General features: G+C 45.2%; 1 protein-coding gene across 1 annotated transcript in view; it reads right to left on the bottom strand.

Moving 5' to 3' along the window:
* Positions 1 to 20,487: 20,487 nt before the first annotated feature.
* Positions 20,488 to 22,762, bottom strand: part of ATP6V1E2 (ATPase H+ transporting V1 subunit E2) — a 4,336-nt gene continuing 2,061 nt past the window's right edge. The window contains exon 2 of the mRNA XM_011361333.2: positions 20,488 to 21,240. Coding sequence (XP_011359635.1) covers positions 20,503 to 21,183 — 681 coding nt within the window. The 5' untranslated portion in view covers positions 21,184 to 21,240 and the 3' untranslated portion in view covers positions 20,488 to 20,502. The remainder of the gene's footprint in view (positions 21,241 to 22,762) is intronic.

Below are 22,762 nucleotides of genomic sequence, written 5' to 3'. Positions count from 1 at the left end.
GCCTTCTAGCCTTCATTTGGTGACCTGTAAGTTATCTGGACTCTACCTTAGTTTAAAAAAAAAAAATTTTTTTTTAAAGGACCAAAGCCTAGGGTCTGCTTTTTAATTGATTTGCTATGGTGTTTAGGGGCCTTGGTAGCCTTAAAGGTGCCCCAGCAACCACATTAAGAAACCTAAATCCTTGCTCCTCAACATGTGACCTGAGGACCAGCTGCATCCACATTGCCTGGGGCATCTTAGAAAGTCCAAGAAGCTTGCCTCTCTAGGTGAGCTGACACAATCCAACCTATGCTTTGTGGTGAAGACACTGCTCATGGCCTGGGAATGGGGTGCAGATGTAGAGGCACAATAGGAAGGGGAGAGAGCGGGTACCTGAGCGTGCAGCCCCTAGAAGTGCTGTGGGAGCCTCCATCAGCACAGAGCTCAGCCCAGGGTGGCGATATATCTACCCTCTTCCCTCTGTGCCCTTTCGAAGTCCTTGCTCTGAGCTTCTGAGAAACGAAATGACATCTCCCAGCATCTCCCTGGCACTCTAGGATTCACCAGAAACTTCCGGAATCCCTCCAGGCCCTGTCTTTGCCTCTGTCCCTTTTTTGATCTGGCTCTGACGTGTATAGCTTTGGGAAAATCTTGCTAATACACATTCATTCATTATTTAAAGGCTGCCACTGTTCCTTCAGGAAGGTTAAGCATGATTAAAAGATGGGATTTTTCCACAGGGCACAGCAGAAAAGCTAGGGCTCTCGCATTTTTAAGCTGTTTTGGCCAAGCCTTGTTGCATAATTTAAACCCTGTGACTTATTTAGACTTAATTAGACAAAGGAGCAGTAGCTACAGGTTCATTAGTCAGTATTTATTAAGCACCCAAGGGGGCGTGGTGGGTTCTTAAGAACAAAGTGGAGAATCAGCTTTGGGCTTACAAATTTCCTACACTTAAGGAAGAGGGGGTTATAGACGTGTCAGGAGGTAGGCATTTTTATTCCTCCAGGAGAATAAAGAAGTGGCATCAAAGGGCCTGGGGTCATGGAACAAATCCCCACTAACACCTTCTTCTCAGCCATGATGGGGTGATGTAAGCCACCTCACAGTGCTATGCTGACAGATGAGTATGATAATGGGGTGTAAGCTCATGGTAAATGCGGAGCTATACAAACGGCAGGTGTTAGTAAGAGTTGAGCAGGGAAGGTGTAGTGATTGCCCCCCCACCCCGATTTCAGAAACTGAGAGAAGTGGGAGGACCAGCTCCAGCATTTGTGGGACCCAGTGCAAAAGGACAATGCCTTGTTTAAAACGTATTAAGAATTTCAAGGGGGTAACAGCAGAGCCTGAAACCAGGTGTAGAGACTCCTGAGCACAGAGGTCCCCCAAAGCTGGGGCCCGGTGCCACTGCTCTGGTGGTATATCCATGAGGCCAGCCCTGGAGGTAGATGAAGGATACCCTCTGGGGTGAGGGGCTTTTGTGGTGCCTCTCAAATCCTATCCTGAGAGACTATGTCCTTGGCCACCCCATCAGCCTGAGGGAGGAGAGCAGGTGCTGTGCATTTTGAAAGGGGGTGGGGACCACGGGAGCAGGCCTAGGGTAGGGGATACTGAGGCTGGTGGTCTGGAAAAAGGAAAGCCCCCATCCCAGAAAAAGTGATCTCCTAGTTTACCCACCGGCTCTGGAAGCAGCATCTGACTGATCAGGAGGCTCCTCTCTGCATGGAGGTCATGCCTCAGGCTTGCAGCTGCCAATCACTGAGCTAACAAGCCTCAAGCTCTACAAATCCTCCATGCTCCCTCCCTCTATGGCCCCCTCTCCCTCCATTCCCCTTCCCTCTGACTTCTGCCCTTAGCTTCTTTAGCCAATCATTTTGCTCTGGGCAAGAAAATCCAAAAATAGGAGAACAAAGCTCAACTTTTACCCCCATGAGTCTCATTTGTATCAAATGACACAGTCCCTTTGCCTCAAACTTTTCAACAAAGGAGTCTTTGTAAGGTCCTGGGGCAGAAAGCAGGCCTTGGAAGGGAGCCACCAGGAAGCCAGGCAAAAAGTGCTGAGTAAAGCAACTCTTGGCTGAGGAGATTGGGGTGGGGTGGGGGTGTCTCCAGAGTTTTCCTCTGCCCCAGGAAAGGCCAGGGCCAGATGCTCCCTATCGGAGTAGCTTTTCTCCCAGCACCCGGCTCTGGCTTTGGCCAGGAGGTGCCGGAGCAGGTAACAGAGTGTCTACATGGAACACCCCAGTCACAGGGGCTCAACCAGCGCTTGAGGAATAAATGAATGAACAATTCAATGAACCAAAGGATGTAATAGGCAACCTGAGAACATTTCTGTGAGCTGACGTATTCTGCGAAGTCTTCCTGGAGAGGGGAGAAGGGAGCAACCAAATACTATGTATTCTGCCTGTTCAATAACACCTTATGTCATCTCATTTCATCTCATGGCCACCCCCAAGGGAGCACTATTCCCATCCTCACTTAGCAGCTGAGAAAGCAGACTCAGAGGTCCAGGAGTTGCCTGAGCTTCCTCAGCCAGAAAGCGGCAGAGACCTAGTGTGGCAAGGAGCCGAAAGTTGATTTAAGAAAAACAAAACAATATATGTCTTGTCTATTTGAGTTTGTGGATGAAGATCCACAGCTGATTCAATAACGTAAAAAATACTGTTACTGTATTTCAAATGGATTGTGAGGCCCCACTATGTCTCTCTCTGTACACCTAGCGGTAGCAGATTCAAAAGTATTGGACTTAAAAACCTATTCTTTTATTGTACCCCTTCTCTCACTACCTCTCACCAAAGGCTGTAGGGGAAAATGTCTTTCAGGAGGGACAAGGATATAAGTCCTCACTCAATAGCCCACCCATTCCACTCCCTGCCATTTTCCAGAGAGATAACTGGAAGATCTATACTCAAGGCCCTGGAGAGCTTCCAGCCCCACCAAACATCTTCTATTTTGCCCCACAGGTGAGTGGGCCTGTAGCTGGCTTGGGGGTCTTCCCTCTCGAACCAGCCATGCCTAGCGCTCTTTCTCTCTGAAGACCAGGATTCTCTGGCAGGTATATGAAAAGAGAGGAAGGTGGTCAGACCCAGGGAGAAATCTTACAGTTCACTCTCACTGACATTCAATTCAGGGCAATTTCTGTATCCTCACACACACAAAGTCTGCTCTGGTATCAGAGCTGCCCCAGTGAGTTCCTAGAAAATGTTGTGCTTTGGAAGACTCTGGAAGCAGAGCCACGTGCTAGAAAGTTCACCTGCTCTCAGATATCAGACTGACTTCAAAGGAACTCCAGACGGTGGCCCTAAGCAAACCACACACTGCAAGACAATCCTGATTCCCAAAACAGATCACTTAGGGCAAGGGCCAGAAACTGGGATGTCAGGAGGACCCAACTGGCGCAAGTAAAAGAAGACACTGGCCCGGTGTAGCTAACAGGAAAGGAAGAGCCAGTGTAAACTCAGCAGTCTCTACACACCTCCTCCCGCCCATTTTGACCACGTGAGGAAGCAGACCCCATGTGCAGTTTTTCAAGGGCAGCCAGGAATCGAATCTTTTTATGTGCTACCTGCTGATTTTGAACTGTTGGCTCAAGGTTCTTAGACATCCTATGGACCTAACAAAAGTCTGTGGGCCCACCAGCTTATAATCTCTGAACTTGAGATGTGATTTCCCTTATGATAGAGTCTTTTTCACTCAGAGACCCGCTGGGGGATTTCTTTAAACAGAAAACACTCCTAGTACAAAAATAGAATGTGATTCACTCTAGCACAGGGTTTAAGTACAGAAGCAGCAGTAAGGGATGCTTCTCTTCACAAATTGCCTCACCTTGAGGTATTTCAAGAGACAGACCGCTTAATGCATTTCAAATCAGGTTAGCGTGGCAAAAATCTAATTTTCATACAACTTTTTGAAGGAAGATGGGAATTTGGTTCAGGTCTGGATCAGGATTAAAGAAGGGGCCTGGAAGCAGGAAGGTGAGGAGGGAGAGTGTGTTGGGGTAAAGGGCAGAGCTGGGGGCCCAGGCTGAGCGATGTGGAGAGAGGCTCGCAACCGTTCTGTGAGGTTGGTCAGACAGAGTGGTGGGGCCTGGGGACCAGAGCCAGCCAGAGAGGAGAAGAGGAGGAGGGAGCATCATTAGTTGCCATGGTAACAAAAAAATAAAGAAAGGGGGAGAGCGAGAGAGGGGGGAATCTCAGAGAAGAGCTATGTTGTGTTGCTGTCCATACCAGCTCTCTTGTCTCTACCCAGGCACTTTGTCTATGACTCTCTGGCCCCTCTGATACTTCCCCCACCTGACTCTGCTCATTCCTGGCATGCATAAATTACTGTGAAATTACTTCAAGGACATTTAGATCCTAAACATGGGTGAGCTAGATGGGCACCTGCTTACTGTTCCTCTAAGTCTCAAAAGACCTCTTGAATTCAAAAATATTTTCTCCACTGTTCTGCCATAAAGCCTATAATTCCACCATTAGGGCAAATTTTCTTAAACTAAAGATTTGTTCATGTTTAATTACGAAACGTCATTAAAAAGGGTAATATCTTGGATAGCAATTTCTAAAATCTCATAAGAAATTAGCTTACCACATGTAGCAAGGATCTCAGATGCAGCCTAGGAAACTCCATGACTTGGGTTCAAGCATATCTGAACCTGTACGATGAGCTGATAGGGCAGACCCCAGACAGGCCACTTCACAGGACAGTTCCAGTGACATCTGCTGTGTGCCTAGAATTCGTTTTCCCTTGATTTTCTTTTGGGGAACTCTTTGTTCATCAGTCTTTGTCCATGAGGTCCAGGTGCGCTGACTTCCAGTCAAGGGCGGACCCAAGACCCGGACCTGACCAATTGGAGCATTCCATCTCCTGGCCAGAACACTTGACTCTTGTGTAGACACACAATCCAGGCCTGACCAATGAGTCTCAGAACTAGGACTTTTGCTGGAACTCTTGAGAAAGTAAACTCTCTTTCCATTGGGTATCCACTAAGTGGATAAACTCTATGTCCAGAGCTGCTGGTGGCCATCTTGTTCCACTGGGGGAAAGTATACCTGAAATTAAGCTGATAGAGAAAAAGAGCAGAGCCAAGAAGAGATAAGAAGACACAGATAGGGAGAGAGAGGGAAGAGAGGGAGAGAAGGAGAGGAGAGAGAAATCGAGCCCTTGTTGGCATGATTTGAGCCCCTGGATCCACCTAAAATAAGAGACATCCCGGATGTGGTTCCATAGTGTAGCGGTTAGCACGTCTGCTTTACACGCAGAAGGTCCTGGGTTCTCACCCCAGTAGAGCCACGGTCCATGGTCTATGGCTATGCTACCCTGAACGAGCCCGATGTCTGATCTCAGAAGCTAAGCAGGGTCAGGCCTGGTTAGAACTTGGATGGGAGACCACCTAGGAAGACCAGGTGCTGTTGGCATAAATAATAATAATAAAATAAATAAAAATAAAATAAGAGACATCCCTAGCTCTTTAGTTGCTATTAACTTTGAATTGAATTGGGTTTCTGTCACTTGGAACCAAGAGTTCTGAATCATGCAAGGGCTTTCCCATTTGGCTAAAGAAGATTATATGAGTTGAAACCTGGGCTCAGCAACAGCTAATGCAGGAGGTATCATGGCATCTGTTCCCAGCCTGTCCTATGGAGAAAGCTACAGGGATGAAACTAAACCAGGAGTTTGGGAGACAAGGGGAGAAGTAGAGTTCTCACACATGACCCTCAGCGGGGAAGGCAGCCATTTCCTCACTGCTTAAGAGAAAACATCCCTCTTCTGTCACCCTGAGGGGCGGAGGCATTGACGAAACTGCCGAGGGAAATGGCAGTATGGCCCAGCTAAGACAAAAGGGTCCATGAACAGACCATGAAAGATTTGGAAGCAACCCAAATGTCCATCAACTGATGAGTGGATAACCAAAATGAGAGAATATTATTTGGCAATAAAAAAAAGCACTGATGCATACTACGACATGAATGAATCTTGAAAACATTATGCTGAATGAAAGAAGCCAAAGACAAAAGATAATATATAATTCCATTTATACGAAATGTTCAGAACTGGCAAATCTATAAGAACGGAGAATAGATTAGTGGTTGCCTAGGGCTGGGGGAGCAGGGGGATTGGGGGGTGACAGTTAAGGTTGCAGGATTTCCTCTGGGGTCACAAATGGTCTAAAATTGATGTGGCAGTGGTTGTGTGACTCTGAATATACTAAAAGCCATTGGATTATACACTTTAAATGGGTGAATTGTATAGTACATGAATTATATCTCAATAAAGTTGTTGCAAAAAAAAAAAAAGATGCTCTCGAGGTTCCTGCCCACTCGTGTGTGGTGGAGCAAGCATGGGTGGTCGGCCTCCAGAGGCCCAGGAAACATCAAGTAGCTGCTGCTCCCCTGGGTAGCAGTTCTGTCCTTAGACCGGATAAAAGGGACCTCACGTTGGGCTGGCACCTTAAGAGGACCCCGTTTTGGCTCTTCTCTGGTCTCCCCATGGGGTAAGAAGTCTGTGAGGCCAAGAGGATGTGTCTGCCACACTCACTCCTTCCCAGACCATACCCTGAGTATACAGAGTACAGGGAACTCCTTGCCCAAAAGGCCCCAAACCTATTTCTAGAGCCCAGGTCTATCCTCCTCAGTGTAGATTGAACTGGTGGTAAGCATAGAAGTGTAATTGGAACTTGAATATGTAGGCTGGAATGCCCTAGTCAGGTCCCTCAAAGGGTGGGGCAGAGCTGGGGGTGAGAGGAGGAGAAGACAGGCCATGTGTCATGAGCTCAGAGCCTGGGGAGGCCTGGGGCCGGTGCTCCCCACAACCACTGCACTTCAGCATGGCGGCGTGAGGAGTATGAGAATTCTCAATTCAGTTTGACCTTCTAGGTCATTACGAAGATATACTTTTCAAGATAGGATGCTAGAACATTGAACAATTTGTTAGCTTACTTTGTAGTTGCGAAATATTTAAACATACAGTTTGTGGACCTCCATTTGTCCTCTTGCTCTGGACCCCCACAAATACAAAGACCTGACCTGCTGGGAGATGCTGCATTTAAGAAAGAAATCTATTAGAGCTTTTCTTTCTAAGGAATCCTGGTGTGGGGTTTCCCCAGGCTGCATTTACGGATTTGGGAAACACAGTTCATAGATTTCTTGCTCCAGGCTAAAGAGAAAGCTGACATATGCCTGCCCACAACCTTGAAGTTTAATGATTTCTCTCAACATCTTCTCAGCTAAGCCCACAGCTTAGGCATGTAGTGAGGTGCAGGCTGAGGACTGGGGTTGTTATATAAGCCATATTCAGGAATTCCCTGTCTGGCTGGCTCTCTTTTTCTGTTTTGTTTTGTTTTGTTAATATATAATGCAAAGAATTCAATTGGCAAGAAATTCTAGCAGAAGCTCATGAAAAACACCTAAGAGCAGGGCTGGGGCAGGCCAGAGAGTATTATTGTTCATCCTCTTTCTACATCTTCCTGATGGCCACAAACCCTAGGAGATCCTGTGCTAGAGCCCTGGGAGCAGAGACCAGCAAGATACATGGTCTTTGTCCTCACAGTAGTCACCATCTGTTTAAGGGAATAACATTGACACTGAAGTCATTAAAATACAATATAAAAATCCCACAATATCATTTAGGATGTGACATTAAAGTCTTTTCGAGACTAGAGATCATCTCATTCAGAGTTTCCCCTTGGCACTATTGACATGTGGGGTCAGATAATTCTTTGCTGTTGGAGGTGGAGGGCACTCCCCTGTGTATTGTAGGATGTTTAGCAGCCTCTACTCACTAGATGCCAGTTAAAGGTCCCCTGTCTCAGTTGTGATAACAAAAAATGTCTCCAGACACTGCCAAATGTCCCCTGAGGGTCAAAACTGCCCCAGCTGAGAACTAGGGTAACACGCCACCATTTCCATTGTAATGAATGTCTACAGGCTGATAGTACTGCAGAAGCCTGAGGAGAGGGAGATGGCTGTGGGCCAGAGAAGACCTGAACTGGGCCTCCAAGGATGGGTAGAATTTGACTAATCTAGCTAGAAGGACAACACTCCAGAGGGAGAAACAGTGCACTGAAAGGCAAAGAGGCTGGAACACGCAGCATACCCTACGTGGTCATGCAGTTGTACAATGCCAAAAGGTGCCCAGCAGAGAGGACAAGTAGGAGCTGAAATGCAGCCCACCCTCCCCTAGCCAAGCCATGTCCCTTAGCACATAGCTTCATTGGTCCAGAGAGAAGAGAGCCTTTTTCTTAGTATAAAGGGTCTTGTGCTCCCCATCCCATGGGCTCATGGTACTGCATCTGCCCAAAGGGAGCCTTTTTCTAATGTCACAAAGGCACCACAGAGACCAACCAAAGCCCCATGCATGAGCCCTTCCTGCGGTGGAGAGGAAAGGCAAGCCAGCAAAGTAGCCAGCACTGTCTGGGGCTGACAGGGAGCTCTAGCCTTCTCTGTCCCTCGTTGGCCCCAGTATGCTCCTCCCCGCTCTGACTGGTCTGTGGGCACTCCACCCAGCCCTGCAGAGGCCCTGCGTGGAAGGATGAGAAAGAATTTCTTTCAAGAGCTCAAAGTAGGTTGAACCAAAAAGAGAAGGAAGGCTCTGAGGGAAGAGTCTGGATCAGGAGACAGACTGCAACCAGGGTACCTGGGATTCAGATCACAGCTGCTTCTGCTCGCTACACAGAAAGGCCCTTCAGAGGTGATCACCCCTCAGGGAGGTCACCTCTGCCCAGAGCATTTCTCTCCTACAAATAGATCTTCAGAACCTGCGGGAACCCCATCACCCCATTACCTTCCCTTCCTTTGCTCATCAGTCCAGCAATGGGCAGTACAAACTCAGGTACAGGCACTCTTGGGGATACATGAAGATTCTCCACAGGGTACATATTTTAAGAACCTCACACCGCAAGTCCTCCACTTCCACAAGCACTCTCATAGAGGCATCCTGTCTGAGCACATGGGCCAACGTTGCTACTGGTTCTCTCTCTCTCCTGCCTTCTCCCTCAAGAGATCACCTTTCTCCCACTTCCCAAAAGAAAGGAACATGTAGTACCCATCCTAAATCTTATCACGGTGCATTGACTTGGGGAAAAAAATGTATGGTGCAACAAAGGAACAGTCTCAATCCTGGTATCCGTGTTGAGAAAAGGAATGACTAGGGCCTGGGCAAATCAACTACCTTCCAATTCTGTACTTTCATTCGATTTGGAAGAGACTCTATTCTAGTTGTCAGTTGATTTCTAAAGATCCACCCATATGATTTTTGGCATATAACTCAAAGGAGTTTGTGAAATTGAGTGACACTGCTCTAACAAAACTCTTTACATTCCTTTGTACTTATGTATGTGAAGAGGTTTCTGAGATCAGCTCTTGCATCTATTTAAAAAAAAAAAAAATAGAACACTGAACCCTGACCCCTTCTATCAATGAGTTATATTCATCCATGGATATATGAACTAATTAGTGTGGAGAAAAAAAAGCTTCATCTCATTAAGAGATGCATCCAATTAAGCTTTATTTTTTATGCTTCTATAGTATCTATTAAAATTTCTAATAGCATTTGTTTTGATTAATTGTGCACTAGTTGTCATGGTACAAATCCAGACAAAATATTCTCTAACATTTAGAGTCTATGGTCACAGGAAATTTAGAAAATAAATTCATTTTATGTACATAGCTTTGTTAGAGAGAAGCATGATAGGACAATACATAAAAGATATCCAATCATAAAAATGTATTAGGATAAAATTCTGTAGAAGAAGTAGAATGGAAATAAAAATTCATGGATAAAAAAAGATGAAATTTGTCCCACTTTTAAGGAAGAACTTCATGTATTTTTAAAAAGGATAATGGTGAGTATCCAATCACTATAGTACTTTATTTAGAGACATTTTTCAGAGTACTAAAACAATTTTATTTTAAAACGTCAATATTTGCATACAACAGAAAGCACATCCTCTGTAACTATGTAACTATGAAAAATTTTAAATGTTTGTTCCTAAAAATGTGCAAAGGGGTACCTAGATTTTCAAAATTCTTTTAGGAGTCTGCAAGAAAAGTGTTTGAAACACCAGGGTCACAGGAATCTGGCTCTTGCCTGCAAGGGGTGTTCCTAGAATAAATGCAAAATCGACAGGTTTGACTACTCCCTAAGTCTTGGAGAACCCGTGAGCACCTTCAAAGGGAGAGGACTCTTGCTGGTGCTGGGTTGGTGAGAAGTGGGCCAACAAGCTCTCCCATCATCCTATCAATACTTTCCTCCCGTCTTTTTTGTCATCTTGTTTTATTTTAAGCATTCCTCTAAAATCCCATTCCCTCCACTGCAGATGACCCATCTCAGAACAGGTCTGTGTGAGATCTGTTCTGCGTTTTCCCATGCTGTCTCAAGCTTTCCTTTCTTCAGGAAGCTTTCGCGCGGACAGCGCCCCCTCCCCTACCCGCAGCCTCTTGGCCCCAGTCTAATACCCCTTTTACGCCCCTGGTACCCACTGCTTCCTCCAGCTTTCTGTTGCTTTGGGATGGTCTTCATTCCCCAGCAAAGCCATAAGTTTTCTCATCTGTGTCTCCAAGACACTTTCCTCAACAGTAAGATGTGGATAATAAGAATTAAACGAGATGAAATTTGCACAGCGCCTGGCACCGAGCCTGGCCTGCAGCCAAAACTGGGCACCCAGTTGCGTTCAGCAAATACTTGCTAATTGTACTGTTAAATTTTCTGGGCAGTGATTACAGAAGTCTGGGCTTTCTGGCGTCCTCCTTCGCCCAGGGAACCAAGGACAGATCCCAAACCTCCAGGTCTGCTTTAGGTAACTTGCTAACTAGGAGTGACGAAAACGCCCTCCCCTCCTGCCTCCAGCGGGCGGGGATGGGGGAAGCCGGGAGCTATGAGGTCATGCTCGGGTCACGTGACTGTTGCTGCATCTGTCAGCTGTGGTACAATTACTAAGACAGTCCGGGCTTGTGACATTCAAGCCAGTTATCTCTCTCCTCTGTCTCCGGTGAGCTGGCCCCTTTCACACCAAGGGACCGTCTCAAAAGTCTAGGACCCTGAAGAGTATGGTTCCAAACGCTACAACTTAAGGGCTGGGAAATAAAAGAGAGAAAGAAAAAAAGTCCAAGCTTGCAGTTCTTGCTGCTGCAATTTGGAAACCATGTTTAAGCCCCAGTTTCTTAAAATCTTTTCTGCCAAAGCAATTTGGCATATGTATTAAAGAGTCTTTTAAAAATTCTCATATTCTTTGACCCATTAATTCCAGTTCTAGAATGCTTGCCTATGGGAATAATCCAAACTGGGGCAAAGGTTTAGGTACGTAAAATTCACTGCCTTGTTATTGAAACTAAAATACACACACACACACACACACACACACACACACACACACACACACATACATATGATGAAATTGACTAGATTGAGGTATAGACGAGCAATATAATATTGGGCTGTTGTTATAAATGGTGATTGACAAGAATTTTTCATGACATGGAAAAATGCATGAAAAAATGACCATAGGGAATATTCATTGAGCACTTACTATGTGCCAAATGCTAAACGCTTTATATGAATTGAGTCTTACAACATTAAGAGACAGACACTATTATTATCCTTCTAAAAACTGCAACCTAAAGAAGGAACTTACCTAAGGTTGACTAGCTAATAAAGTATGAAAATTGAGGCTTAGAGTTATTCAACGGGTTTAACTGAGTAGGTGGCAGAGGCAGGATTTGAACTCAGAGAATCTGAGTCTAGAGTCCAGCTTCTTGACTCCTATGCTCTCAACTGCCTGCCACAATAGTAACTAGTGAAAAGTCAGGATATACTACATATACACACCATCAGGTCAATAATGTGTATGTGCACGTGTACCCCTTCACATAATACATGCCAAGAAAAAGAATGGAAGAATAGACCCCATATTTTCACAATTAGCACTGATTTAAATTTTCTTTATACTATTCTGGATCTTTACATTTTTCTACAATGTATGTGTATTAATTTAACAAGGAGAAAAAATGTGACATACAGCTTAATCCCACTAAAAAGCCATGTGTCAATTACAACATTATTTATGATAATGAAAACTTGAAAGTAGCTCAAATATTGAACATAGCAGGTGCAATAATTTGCAGGCATTGAAAATGAAGGTAACAAAGACCAAGTGATATTATTACGTTTAAAATCAAGGCATAAAATGGTAGGCATATTATGTATAATTATTTGAGTATATCACTGTGAAATCTGAAAGAAAAAAATTGTAGCTGTATCAAGATGGTAAAATTATATGTGATTTTTAAAACTTTTTAGAACTTTTATAACGTTTTTCTATTTCTTACATAATAATAAAAATACTTTCATTGAGTTAAGTTTCAGTTATCAAAATTATCACGGTATTACATGGGATTCTCTTTTGTCTTTCTATTTTATCTCATTTCATTGGCAAAGCACCCCAATGAAGATAAGCTTTTTACTTCCATTTTGCCAGTAGGAAAGTTAAAGCATAAAGGAAGTGAGTGAATTACTTGGAGTAAACTAGCTGATGAACCCTGGAATTAGAACCTACGCCTGCAATCTCCTACTCCAGGGATCTGGCCTGTAAACCACAGTCATTCCCTTACGTAAAAGGCTACATGGCTCTGCATGGAGAATACGAGCTACTGTTATTAAGACCCCAAACTCTGAGATTCAAGTGCAGATTCTTTCCAGTGGGTGAGAATCCGGGAGCAGGAAGCATGCCCTGTTTATGCTCTTTATCTTCAGAGTTGGACCGCCTAAGGCCTAACTCCTCCAAACTCCTCCAGCCACCCTCCAAACTCCTCCACCCCACCACCCCACCCCCACATACAGCCTGCCTTGTCCTCAAAACAAGTTCCCAGGAAACATGTCTTGCCCTTGGATAGAGAGACAGAGGTCAGTAGATTTGTAGTTTATCCTCCCCCACTCCCTTTAGGGAACATCCCTGCTCACAGCCCCCATAGGAGGAACAGGGACTCTAAAGGCCAGCTGCAAACTAGGCGAGCACCGGAGAAGAAAGCCTGGAAAGAAAGATCAGAAGAGGTCAAGCGTGGGCAACAGTGGGTGAAGCCAGCAGAGGGGACCTGGGGGTGCTGATGCGCCCCAGAGAACTTGGTCATCAGGCACTGGTCTCTCAGTTAAGAGATGGAGTGTGACCTGTCAGGGTCACACAACAGCCAGAGAGAGTAGGAGTGAGTCCAACCCAAAACCCCAGAGAATCAGTCAAAGGCCAGGCCACGACTTCACAGAGCCAGGCTCATTCATCTGTTCAAGATATACCCAGTGCCATCCCTGCTTACCAGATCTTTCTGCTTTCATGGGACCAGAACAGGTACCCTAACTCCAATTCTACCCCTTTGGGGGTCAAGTGACCCCATTGTTCAAGGTGAGAAAAATCCAAGAACTCACTGGCAAGGAGGCAATTCCCCCTTTAGGAAAAAAAAAAAAAAGAACCCAAACTCCAAAGCACATGAAAGAAACCAATGCGCTGAGTCTCCAAGGCTGTGTCCAAGCCCAAGGTATTCCAGAGCTAGGTGAGGAAAGTTTCTGGAAGGCAGAAGAAGTCAGTTGGAGGCAAGACTTGAGTGGTCTAGAAAAAGGGACTTGAGTGGTCTAGAAAAAGGGACTTGCTATGAATTGCTAAGAGAAACCGAAAGATTCCGTGGGCGTAGTAACGTCACAAAAGGGTAAGAGGTTTACAAATCCTGATGGCAGGGTGAGCTCCTAATAAGAAAAAAGGGAGGTGAGGGTGCTTGGATTGGGTGATTTCTGTAAATAGTGTGTTTAAGTGTTCCCACCTTAGAACCATAGAATACCTGAATGTTAGCCGTTCCTGCTACTGAAGACCAAGTGAAGTCAATGGTATTTTCTGTAAGAAAAAGGGATGTCAATGGCACCAAATGCTATTTACAGGAGGCTTTTCAGAAAATAAATAAATAAATAAATGCTGCCAATAAAGAGATCTGTCCGTTGGTTTGAGCTGGCCGATGACTTGCTCACTTGCTTTCCTATTTCTGTGGGGCTGGTGTGAGCAAAGAAGGGGAGAGGCAAGTGCTATATTGGGGATCTCACAGAGAAGCTGGTATATTTTACACAGGAAAATGAGGTCGTGTCCCTTCCATGCTTGCAAACCTTCAATGGCTTCTCAGTGTACTTAGAATAAATCTAAATTCCTTAAGTGCCACTCACAAGGCCCTGTATGATCTGGCCCTGTCCCTTCTCTCCCTCCTTCACTGGCTTAGTGTATCCCCACTGGCCTCCCTCTCTGCTCCTCAAACTGGCAGAGCTTTTACTGCCTTATATTTGTGGTTCCTTCTGCTCACAATGCCTTTCCCTTCTGCCCATTCCAAACCTCCCCCTTTGCCGTTTGCATGGCTAGCTCCTTCTTAGGCGTTAGGTGCACTGGGCCTTACCTGAGCAGTCAGGGAAGGCCTCACTGTCCATAGCCTTGACTTCTCCATGGCACTGAAATCAACGCCAAATCAACAGTTGTCTGCTGGTATGGTGTCCCCTTCCCAGTCCTGACTCCTGCCCCCTTACCTCCCGACCATCCACATTAGAATGCTCTTTTGTGAAACCTGGGGCCTTAACCATCCTGTTCACTATAAGAGATGCAGAGCCTGGCAGAACCCCTGACATGTGTTAACCCCTCAATAAATATTTGTGGAATATGAATGAATAAGAGGTCTGCTGATTTAACTGAGAGAAAATCCAGGACTCAAATTCCAAACAAGGAAAGACAAGAATCTTCAAACACTCCCTATTTTTTCTCTTCTTCCAATTGGCCCCAGTGCATCTTGCTCCCACTTTTTCCTCTTCCCCTCTCCTCCCTCCCTCTCTCGCTTTCCTCCTTTTGTTCACAGAGCTTCATTAGTACCTGCTCTGGGCTGGATCTGGGGAGGTGCTGTGCGATGGGCCCAGCTTCCTAACCACTCTGCTCCTCAACATGTCCTCAGTGCCCCAACATCTCCCAGTCTTTCCCTGGACCCCCTTAAGTCACATCTCTCATACAGTCGTCCACTGGTACCCCTTCTCTGTGGGCCTTCATTGTGAATGAGCTCTGAGGCTAAACACCCTGAAAAAGAGAAATAAAGGATTCTTCAAGGATCCAGTTATGGCCATGCATTTGCTGACGTATTTGTCCTGCTGTGAGCCAAAGTTCCGAAGCTTCTATACAGTAAGTTTTTATAAAATAAATGACAACAACCTGGTATTTTCAGGTTTTTTCTCTGCAGTCCCAGGAGTCTTATTAGCTTATTATGACCCTGACTGCTTCCGTGCCTCCTCTGAGCTTCAGATTCAAATGAACATTTGGCTCTCATATCCCTTCGGGCTCTACACACAAGGATGAGCCAAACATCATCTCTATGGGCTCATCTCCCAGTGACAAAAGAATGTGCTCAATTCCATCTTTTTAAAGGTATGTGGGAGGGTGCGGTGACTGGGCCAAGGGTCTACCAGAACTGTCTCTCCAAGCCGTGTGTGTGTGTGTGTGTGTGTGCGCGCGCACGCGTGGGGTGGGGGTGGGTCCCTTTTGCTATGTCTGCAGAGTGGAGTAGCCTGCCTCCCAGTTAAAGGGCTGCTGACCTGCAGGAAAACACTTCTGGTTAGCCGTGAGATTGTGCAGGGAAGCATGGGTGCTATGAGCGAGCACGGTAGAACAGAGTTTAGGAATGTAGAGGTAGGAGTAAAGACTCAATCTTTTCCCAGTACCATCAGTAACAGGCACAATTTCAGGGACAGAAACAGAAGAAAGCATAGGAAAAGGAAAGAACTTGAGCAATTTTCACTGGGGAGCTCAGCGAGGCGCTGCACTTGCTCCCCAGAGCAAGTTTTATGAGGTTTTATGGTTGACCCTGAGTAGATCTGCTGACCCACTTCCGGGGGTCCTGGGACCCCAGGGACAGAGAAGAGGCCCTGCAGCTTATTCTGTTCTGCTGGTCTGCATTCGCTGCTTTCTCTGAGGTTCTAGCACGTGCTCAAAGCATCTCCTCCATTTCTGGCTCTCTAGGCAGCTCAGAATCAGAACTAACTCTACACTCCGCATCCGCCGAGTTACCCTTGGCAACAGGATTCCTGGGGTGGAGGCCGCATCAAGGGGCAGGGTCTGGCCGCTGGTGTGTTCAGCCCCCAGTACTCTACTCTCCCAGCAGGGAGTGAGCCTACCAAACAGCCTCCGTCTGTATCAGCGGCAAACAGCTTCCCTTGCACCTCGGGAGGAAGCGTTAATGAGGAAAGCGGTGGGGAAGGGTTGTGCCTGCCTGCGGTTGTAACAGTTTGCTCCTTTGGGCTCACGGGGATTGAGGAGCTTTAAAGGAGGAACATGCCTTCTCGAGAGTAGGATAGTTAATGCTAATAAAGAATGCCTGTATGTTGGTACCAATCAACGAACAGAAAGTGCCAGTGTAAACATTTCTAAAGCAAAGACCCCTACAGGAGTGCGGCTATCTGTATGGTGACAAGCAGCCTGCCCTGCAGGCCAAGGCTAGCGTTAGGGACTACAGAAACAAGAAGGCTAAATTTCGCCTGTCCCACAGCTGAGGCCCCTGAGGAGGACCCAGCCCCTCCATAGCCCCGACCTTTGTGCTGGGGGCCAAGGCAAAGGCCTTCCCCCATTAATTTCCCAGGGAGGGAAGTGATGCAATAAAGCCCCAGATTTGCCGACAGGTGACCAAGCCCTGACTGAGGTGAGACAGGGGCGCAGTCCTACTTAGGTTCAGCCTCCACACATCCGCAGCCTTCTCCCCATGGGTAGCAGAGGATTTTCTTGGCAACCACCATCCCTCTACAATGGTGCAGGCCCCTATCTTCCTTTCCCCTGTCCGCATCTCACGTCCTTGCTGCTTTAAATGGCACAATCTATGGCCCGAGAAGGAAAGAAACTCTGGAAGCCTCCATCCAGAGACCGGAGCTTGGCTGGGAAAGAAGAATGTAGCAACCATAAAAGTCTTTTGAGAACCTACTACGTGCACACCCTACGTCAGCAGTGAAATAACAAGAAGAGAATGCAAAGAAGTTAGAATGAACACTGTCCCGGCCCACAGGGAGCTGGGTCTAAAAAGGTGAGACGAGTAGGAGATGCTGGGACCAGTACGGAAAGGCAATGCAGCAAAGTCCTCAGTGGGAGGGGCAACCAGGAACCGTGGTGGGGCGGAGCTTGTTTGGCCAACAGTTTTTTGTTTTGCTAAGGGGACCTTATGAGGGAGGAGACTGGAACCCATGAGTTGAGAGGGCTGAGGAGAAGGTTGAGGAAAAAGAGTATCTGGCAGCTTTGGGAGAGAGGAAAGTTTGGGAAAACAGGGAGATATTTAAATGGGACTTAAGGGAAATTTTGCCCCACAGACACTATGGAAGGCTTCCCTCAACTTCTCACAAAACTTTTCGTAAAATCTATTTATCAGATTTTTCAGAGAGGAATTGCTATCTGGGCCCTAATAATGAATTGAGGCCAGCTCAGAGGGCCAGAGCTGGGGTAGGCAAATGGGGTTCAGACATTTCTGGGTTACAGCAGGAAGTGGGGTCCGAGTTCCCAGCAGGGGTGGTTGCTGGGTGACTGAGTCAGCTGATAGGGCACTGCTTTGCTGGGCCTGGAACGGTGGCTAGGGAAGAAGTGGAAAGGCTCTGAGGGAGAGGGACTCTGATAAGAAAAAATTGTGCGATGAAAAATTGTGTCAGAAAGCCTCAAGTCCTGGACAAGTGAAAGGATTCATACAGGTAGGGGAAGGGAGGTGGGAGCGGAGAGGACATAGGCCACTGATTCCAATCTCTTCGAGCCTATGCATCAATGAATTTTACCTACCTCACGAAAGAACTGGGTAGATTATTTATCATCTCTCACTTAGGTTGATAAACTGCCCCCGACAGGGCTTCTGCCTCTAGTCTCTCCCTCCCTCCAATGTGCCTTCCACATACAGTGACACTAAAATAATCTTTTAAAAGTCCAGCTCTCATGGTGTCACTCTTATTTAAAGTCCTTCAATGACCTTTCATCACCCACTCACCAGAATTAGCCTAACTTCTTAGCACGTCATGCAGCGCCATGTAATCAGGCCCTGTCCATCTTTCCAGACTCATCCATGGTCACTTTCCACTCACCCCTCATACCCATCACACTGAACTACACACAATTTCTCTAATGCAACTTGCTTTTCACACATCAGGGTCTTTGCATGCTTTCTCCCCTTCGGCTGGAGTACTTTCCCCAGATCAATTACCAGCCCCCAGAAGCTTTCTGTGACCCCTTTCCCTGTTACTATATTCCCACAGTACCTTGTATATAGCACTAGGCTGGCACTCCACGTGGTATCATTACCACAATCATCATCTGTTCATGTGTCTCTGACTAATGAAAAAACAGGACCCGATCGTACTCCTGGCAGCCTAGCACCTAGCGCAGGGCACAGCTCATTGTTGGCATTCAGAAAATGTTCACTGAATGACAGAAACTGCAACTCGAAATGGCCCACATTGAAGATGCTCTTTGGAGAGTCTGTCTAGCTGACAAAGACCTCCTTTTCTCTGAGAACTGCCCCCAGACACCTGTTGAAACATAAGTGGACATTTGACCTAAGCCGGGCCAAATGGACTCCCTCTCAGAAAAGTGGAATTGACTCCAAGAGAAGCAAATTTGTTTCTGGAACTACAACATGTAAACTTGGGAATGTACACTTCGTGTGGCATGCATACTCTACCGTTTAACCTGCACGGTAGAGAAAGTCACTCCTTAAAGAAAAAACAATGAAGTGGCCAAACGGAGGATTTCAGATGGCTTTCTGATTCCCAAGTCCAGCCATCTCCTGGGTCCATGAAAGTCCTATCCCTCAGTTCTGGGAGACACTCTTGTTTACTACTTGAGCTTCACAGGATTTCTGTTCCTTACATAGTCCTGACCATACAAGGCAACCTTTGCCCTTGGCAGAGTTGCTTGGATTCTTTCTCTTCAAAAATCTTTTATTTTAACACATAAATCACTCTTGGGCATAGATTAGACTTTAAATCACCATACCCATGCAGAACAGGCTGCATAATTTACAGGGCCCAGTGCAAAATGGAAACGTGGTATCCTTTGTTCAAAAAGTACAGTTAAAAGTACTAACATATAAAGTTTTTTCCCTTTTCTGTAGTCTCTCTTTTGACTTGTCAAGATGTTTATTTGCTATTTAATGTCTAAGTAAATAAATATTAAAAATTTTAAATCATTAGTATGAATTTTATCATTTATCTCTATATTGTGCCTATACGGAGAATCACTGAAATTACACCGTCTGTATTTCTTAGCTCCTTCTGGGAGATTCAACAAGCAGGCCAGAAGAGACGAGCCCAAATTACCCCAGGCACAGAGCTTTCCCACGCAGAACTCTGTCAGGCACAGGGATGCTTTACAGGGCAAGTGCAGAACCTCATAAGCTCATTAAATTCCCACCCTGAGACTCAGGCCCAGGAAGCTTGACAACTGCTGTATCTTCCTTTCCACTAACTCCCAGATATATGTGCTATGCCTTGGCTAGGGTCTGGGACGTCCAGCCAGGCACCTCCCATTCCAGTTGGCTAGCTGACCCAATCCACAGCAGATAGGTGAACCCCAGGGTCTTTAAACCTCCACACCAGATGTGCTCAGTATCTGGCGAGCAAGAGACTCACCCTCATTGGGTCACCTGCTGAATATGTCATGTCATGTAGCTGCCAGCCAGGCACGAAGATGGCCACCGTTATGCCCAGTCATAAGACTGCAGAATATGCATACCTCACTCTGACCCTCCCTGCATGCACACCAGGCCCTCACCAGGGACAGAGGGTAGCAATGTTCACTCAGTGAGGGAGGGAAAAGCTGGTCTTGGGGACACCAGGAAGCTGGGAAGTGGGTAGCCAAGAACCCAACCCAGGGAGGTAGATAGGCTTCAAGAGTTGGCACCATGTGTGAGCCAAGGCTCTAAGCGCCTGGCACTTGCTCCAAAGTCTCATGGGGGTTCACTTACAAAACACGCACGCAAAGATAAAATTAAGAATTTCAAGGCCTTGGCTACAGAGCATTAAACCCCTCTTCTGAGCATGGAGCCCTGTATGACTGCACTGGTTACATGTGCCCCTGAAGCTGGCCCTATACACATGAAGATGATCTCTAAACCTCATTAAATAATATGTTTCGACAAAAAAAGTTGAAGCAAAAGAAGGAAAGTACACTTCACATACATATTAAAGAAACTTGGAGCACTCAGACCCATAAGCCAAGAATACCATCACATCTCACCTGGAGAATGAGCTAAAGAGCAGATGTCTTTAGACCCTTCAACTCAAACTTCAGAACTGACCAGAAGCTACAGTATGCATGGATGAACTGGAATAAGATTTCTAAGCATTAAGTCAGGCTTTATTCCAACGTATAATGCCTTTATCTATTTAAAGGGTATTTCACGAAAGAATAATATCAGAGCAACAAAGAGGATGAAATGTGACTAGTTTCTTTTGTCTTAATAACTTATGCTTTTATGGCTTAGCAGTTCAACACGATCTTCACTTCTCAGAGGCTCATTCAAAGAACTTCCTGTTGGGATTGGCTCCAAATAAGGCCTTTCGTATTTCTGGCATCTTTTGCTGGGCTAAGAGATCCAGTCGACTTTCTAGAGTATTGGAAACCTTTATTCTCTGATTGCCACTGTAGATCTCCACGCCCCCAGCTGCATTCATAGCGAGGTGAACCTCTTGATCAACTCGGACTTCAACACATTTTTGGGAGATTGCCTTGTATTCAGGGATGGCTTTTTGCACTACCCGCTCCACCAGGAGATGGTCCTGTGGCCTACAGCGAATAATTACCACAGGCTCCAGCAGCCGGAGCATCCCCTGGAGCACTAGTTTATACAACAGTCCCTGGTAGACTTGTGGGTCTATCACAATCCTACTGAGTCTCAGCTTTGCATCATTCAGCAACTCTGAGACAAGGTCATTTCGGGCTCTCAAGACTTTCAGCCTTGCCTGATTCCTCATGGTGGACATCTGGATTTTCTTCTGCTGCTCTATCTGCTTCTCCTTTTTCTCAAAATACTCCATAATCTTTAGTCGCTGGGTTTGCACGAGGCGTCCTTTCTCAATGTTGAATTCTTCTTCAGCTTTGGCATCTATTTCTTCTGCCTTCTCATTGGCTTCTTGTTCAATGAAAGCCATCATATGCTTAATCTGCTTCTGTACATCAACATCACTCAGGGCCATGGTTCTTCTGCTTTAGGGCAGAGTTTCAGGAGTGTTTCCAGAATTTCACTTCCTTAGCTGTGGAGTGCATAAGGGGAGGAAGGAGAGAGTCAAAGTCCAAACAGAAGGACTATGGGGACCACTATCCACAACTCATTTCACAGATGAGGAAACTGAGTCCCAGAGAAGGAAAGCAACCTGTCTGAGGTCATACCTTAAAAGAATAAAGACTTGAACCTGGATTCCTAGAATTCTAGCTTTACTACACTCACCACCTTTTTGTCATCAAATAATAATGAGACAATTAGGGCAGACCTAGTCCAGAAGTTTTCTAGCCAGTGATGGCTCAATACTCAGAAAACATTACTACAGATGCCACAGAAATAAAGTGAATTTTAAGAGATTACTATGAACAAATATATGCCAACAAATTGTAAGACCTAGAAGAAATGGATAAATTCCTAGAAACATAAAATCTACCAAGATTGAATCATGAACAAATAGAAAATCTGAGCATATCTATAACTAGCAGGGAGATTGAATCAGTAATTAAAAATTTCCCAACAAACAAAAGCCCAGAACCCCATGACTTCATTGGGGAATTCTATCAAAAATTTCAAGAATGAATGCCAATCTCTCTCAAACTCTTCCAAAAAAAAAATAGAAAAGGAAGAAACATTTCCAAATTTATTTTATGAGGCCCACATTACCTTGATACGAAAGCCAGACAAAGATACTACAATAGAAGAAAACTACAAGACAACATCCCTCATAAACATATGCGAAAATCCTCAACAAAATACTAAATTCAACAGTGCATTAAAAGGCTCATACACCAGGAACAAGTGAGATTTATCCCTGGGATGCAGGGATGGTTCAGCATATAAATATTAATTAATGTGATACACTACATTAACAGAATGAAGGATAAAATCACAAGATCATCTCAATAGATGCAGAAAATCATTTGAGAAAATTCAACATCCTTTCATGATAAAAACACTCAACAAACTAGAAATAAAAGGAAATTACCTCAGTATAATAAAGGCCATATGTGAAAAGCCCATAGCTAACATCACACTCAACAATGAAAAAATGAAAGCTTTTCCTCTAAGATCAGAAACAAGGCAAGGATGCCTGCTCTTCCCATGTTTATTTAATATAATGTTTAAAGTCCAAGCTATAGAAATTAGGCAAGATAAATAAAAGGCATTCAAATTGGAAAAAAAAGAAGAAAAATTATCTCTATTCCCAGCTGACAGGATCTCATATCTAAAAAATCCTAATGATCCACAAAGAAAAAAAAAAATTAGAACTAATAAATTCATTTGCAAAATATAAAATCAAGATACAAAAATCAGTTGCATTTCTATACACTTACAATGAATAATCTAAAAAGGAAATTAAGAGAACAATCTCATTTACAATATTATTTTAAAAAATCTAAAATACAAGCAATAAACTTAACCAAGGAAGCTAAACGCTTATACACTAAAAACTACAAAACATTGCTGAAAACAATTTAAAAAGGCACAAATAAATGGAAAGACATCCCATCCTGAAAGAGAACAAAGCTGGAGGCCTCACCTCACACTCCTGA

The sequence above is a fragment of the Pteropus vampyrus genome, unplaced genomic scaffold, assembly GCF_000151845.1.
Source record: "Pteropus vampyrus isolate Shadow unplaced genomic scaffold, Pvam_2.0 Scaffold66, whole genome shotgun sequence".
NCBI lineage: Eukaryota > Metazoa > Chordata > Mammalia > Chiroptera > Pteropodidae > Pteropus > Pteropus vampyrus.
This window is presented reverse-complemented; position numbering and strand designations above follow the sequence as displayed.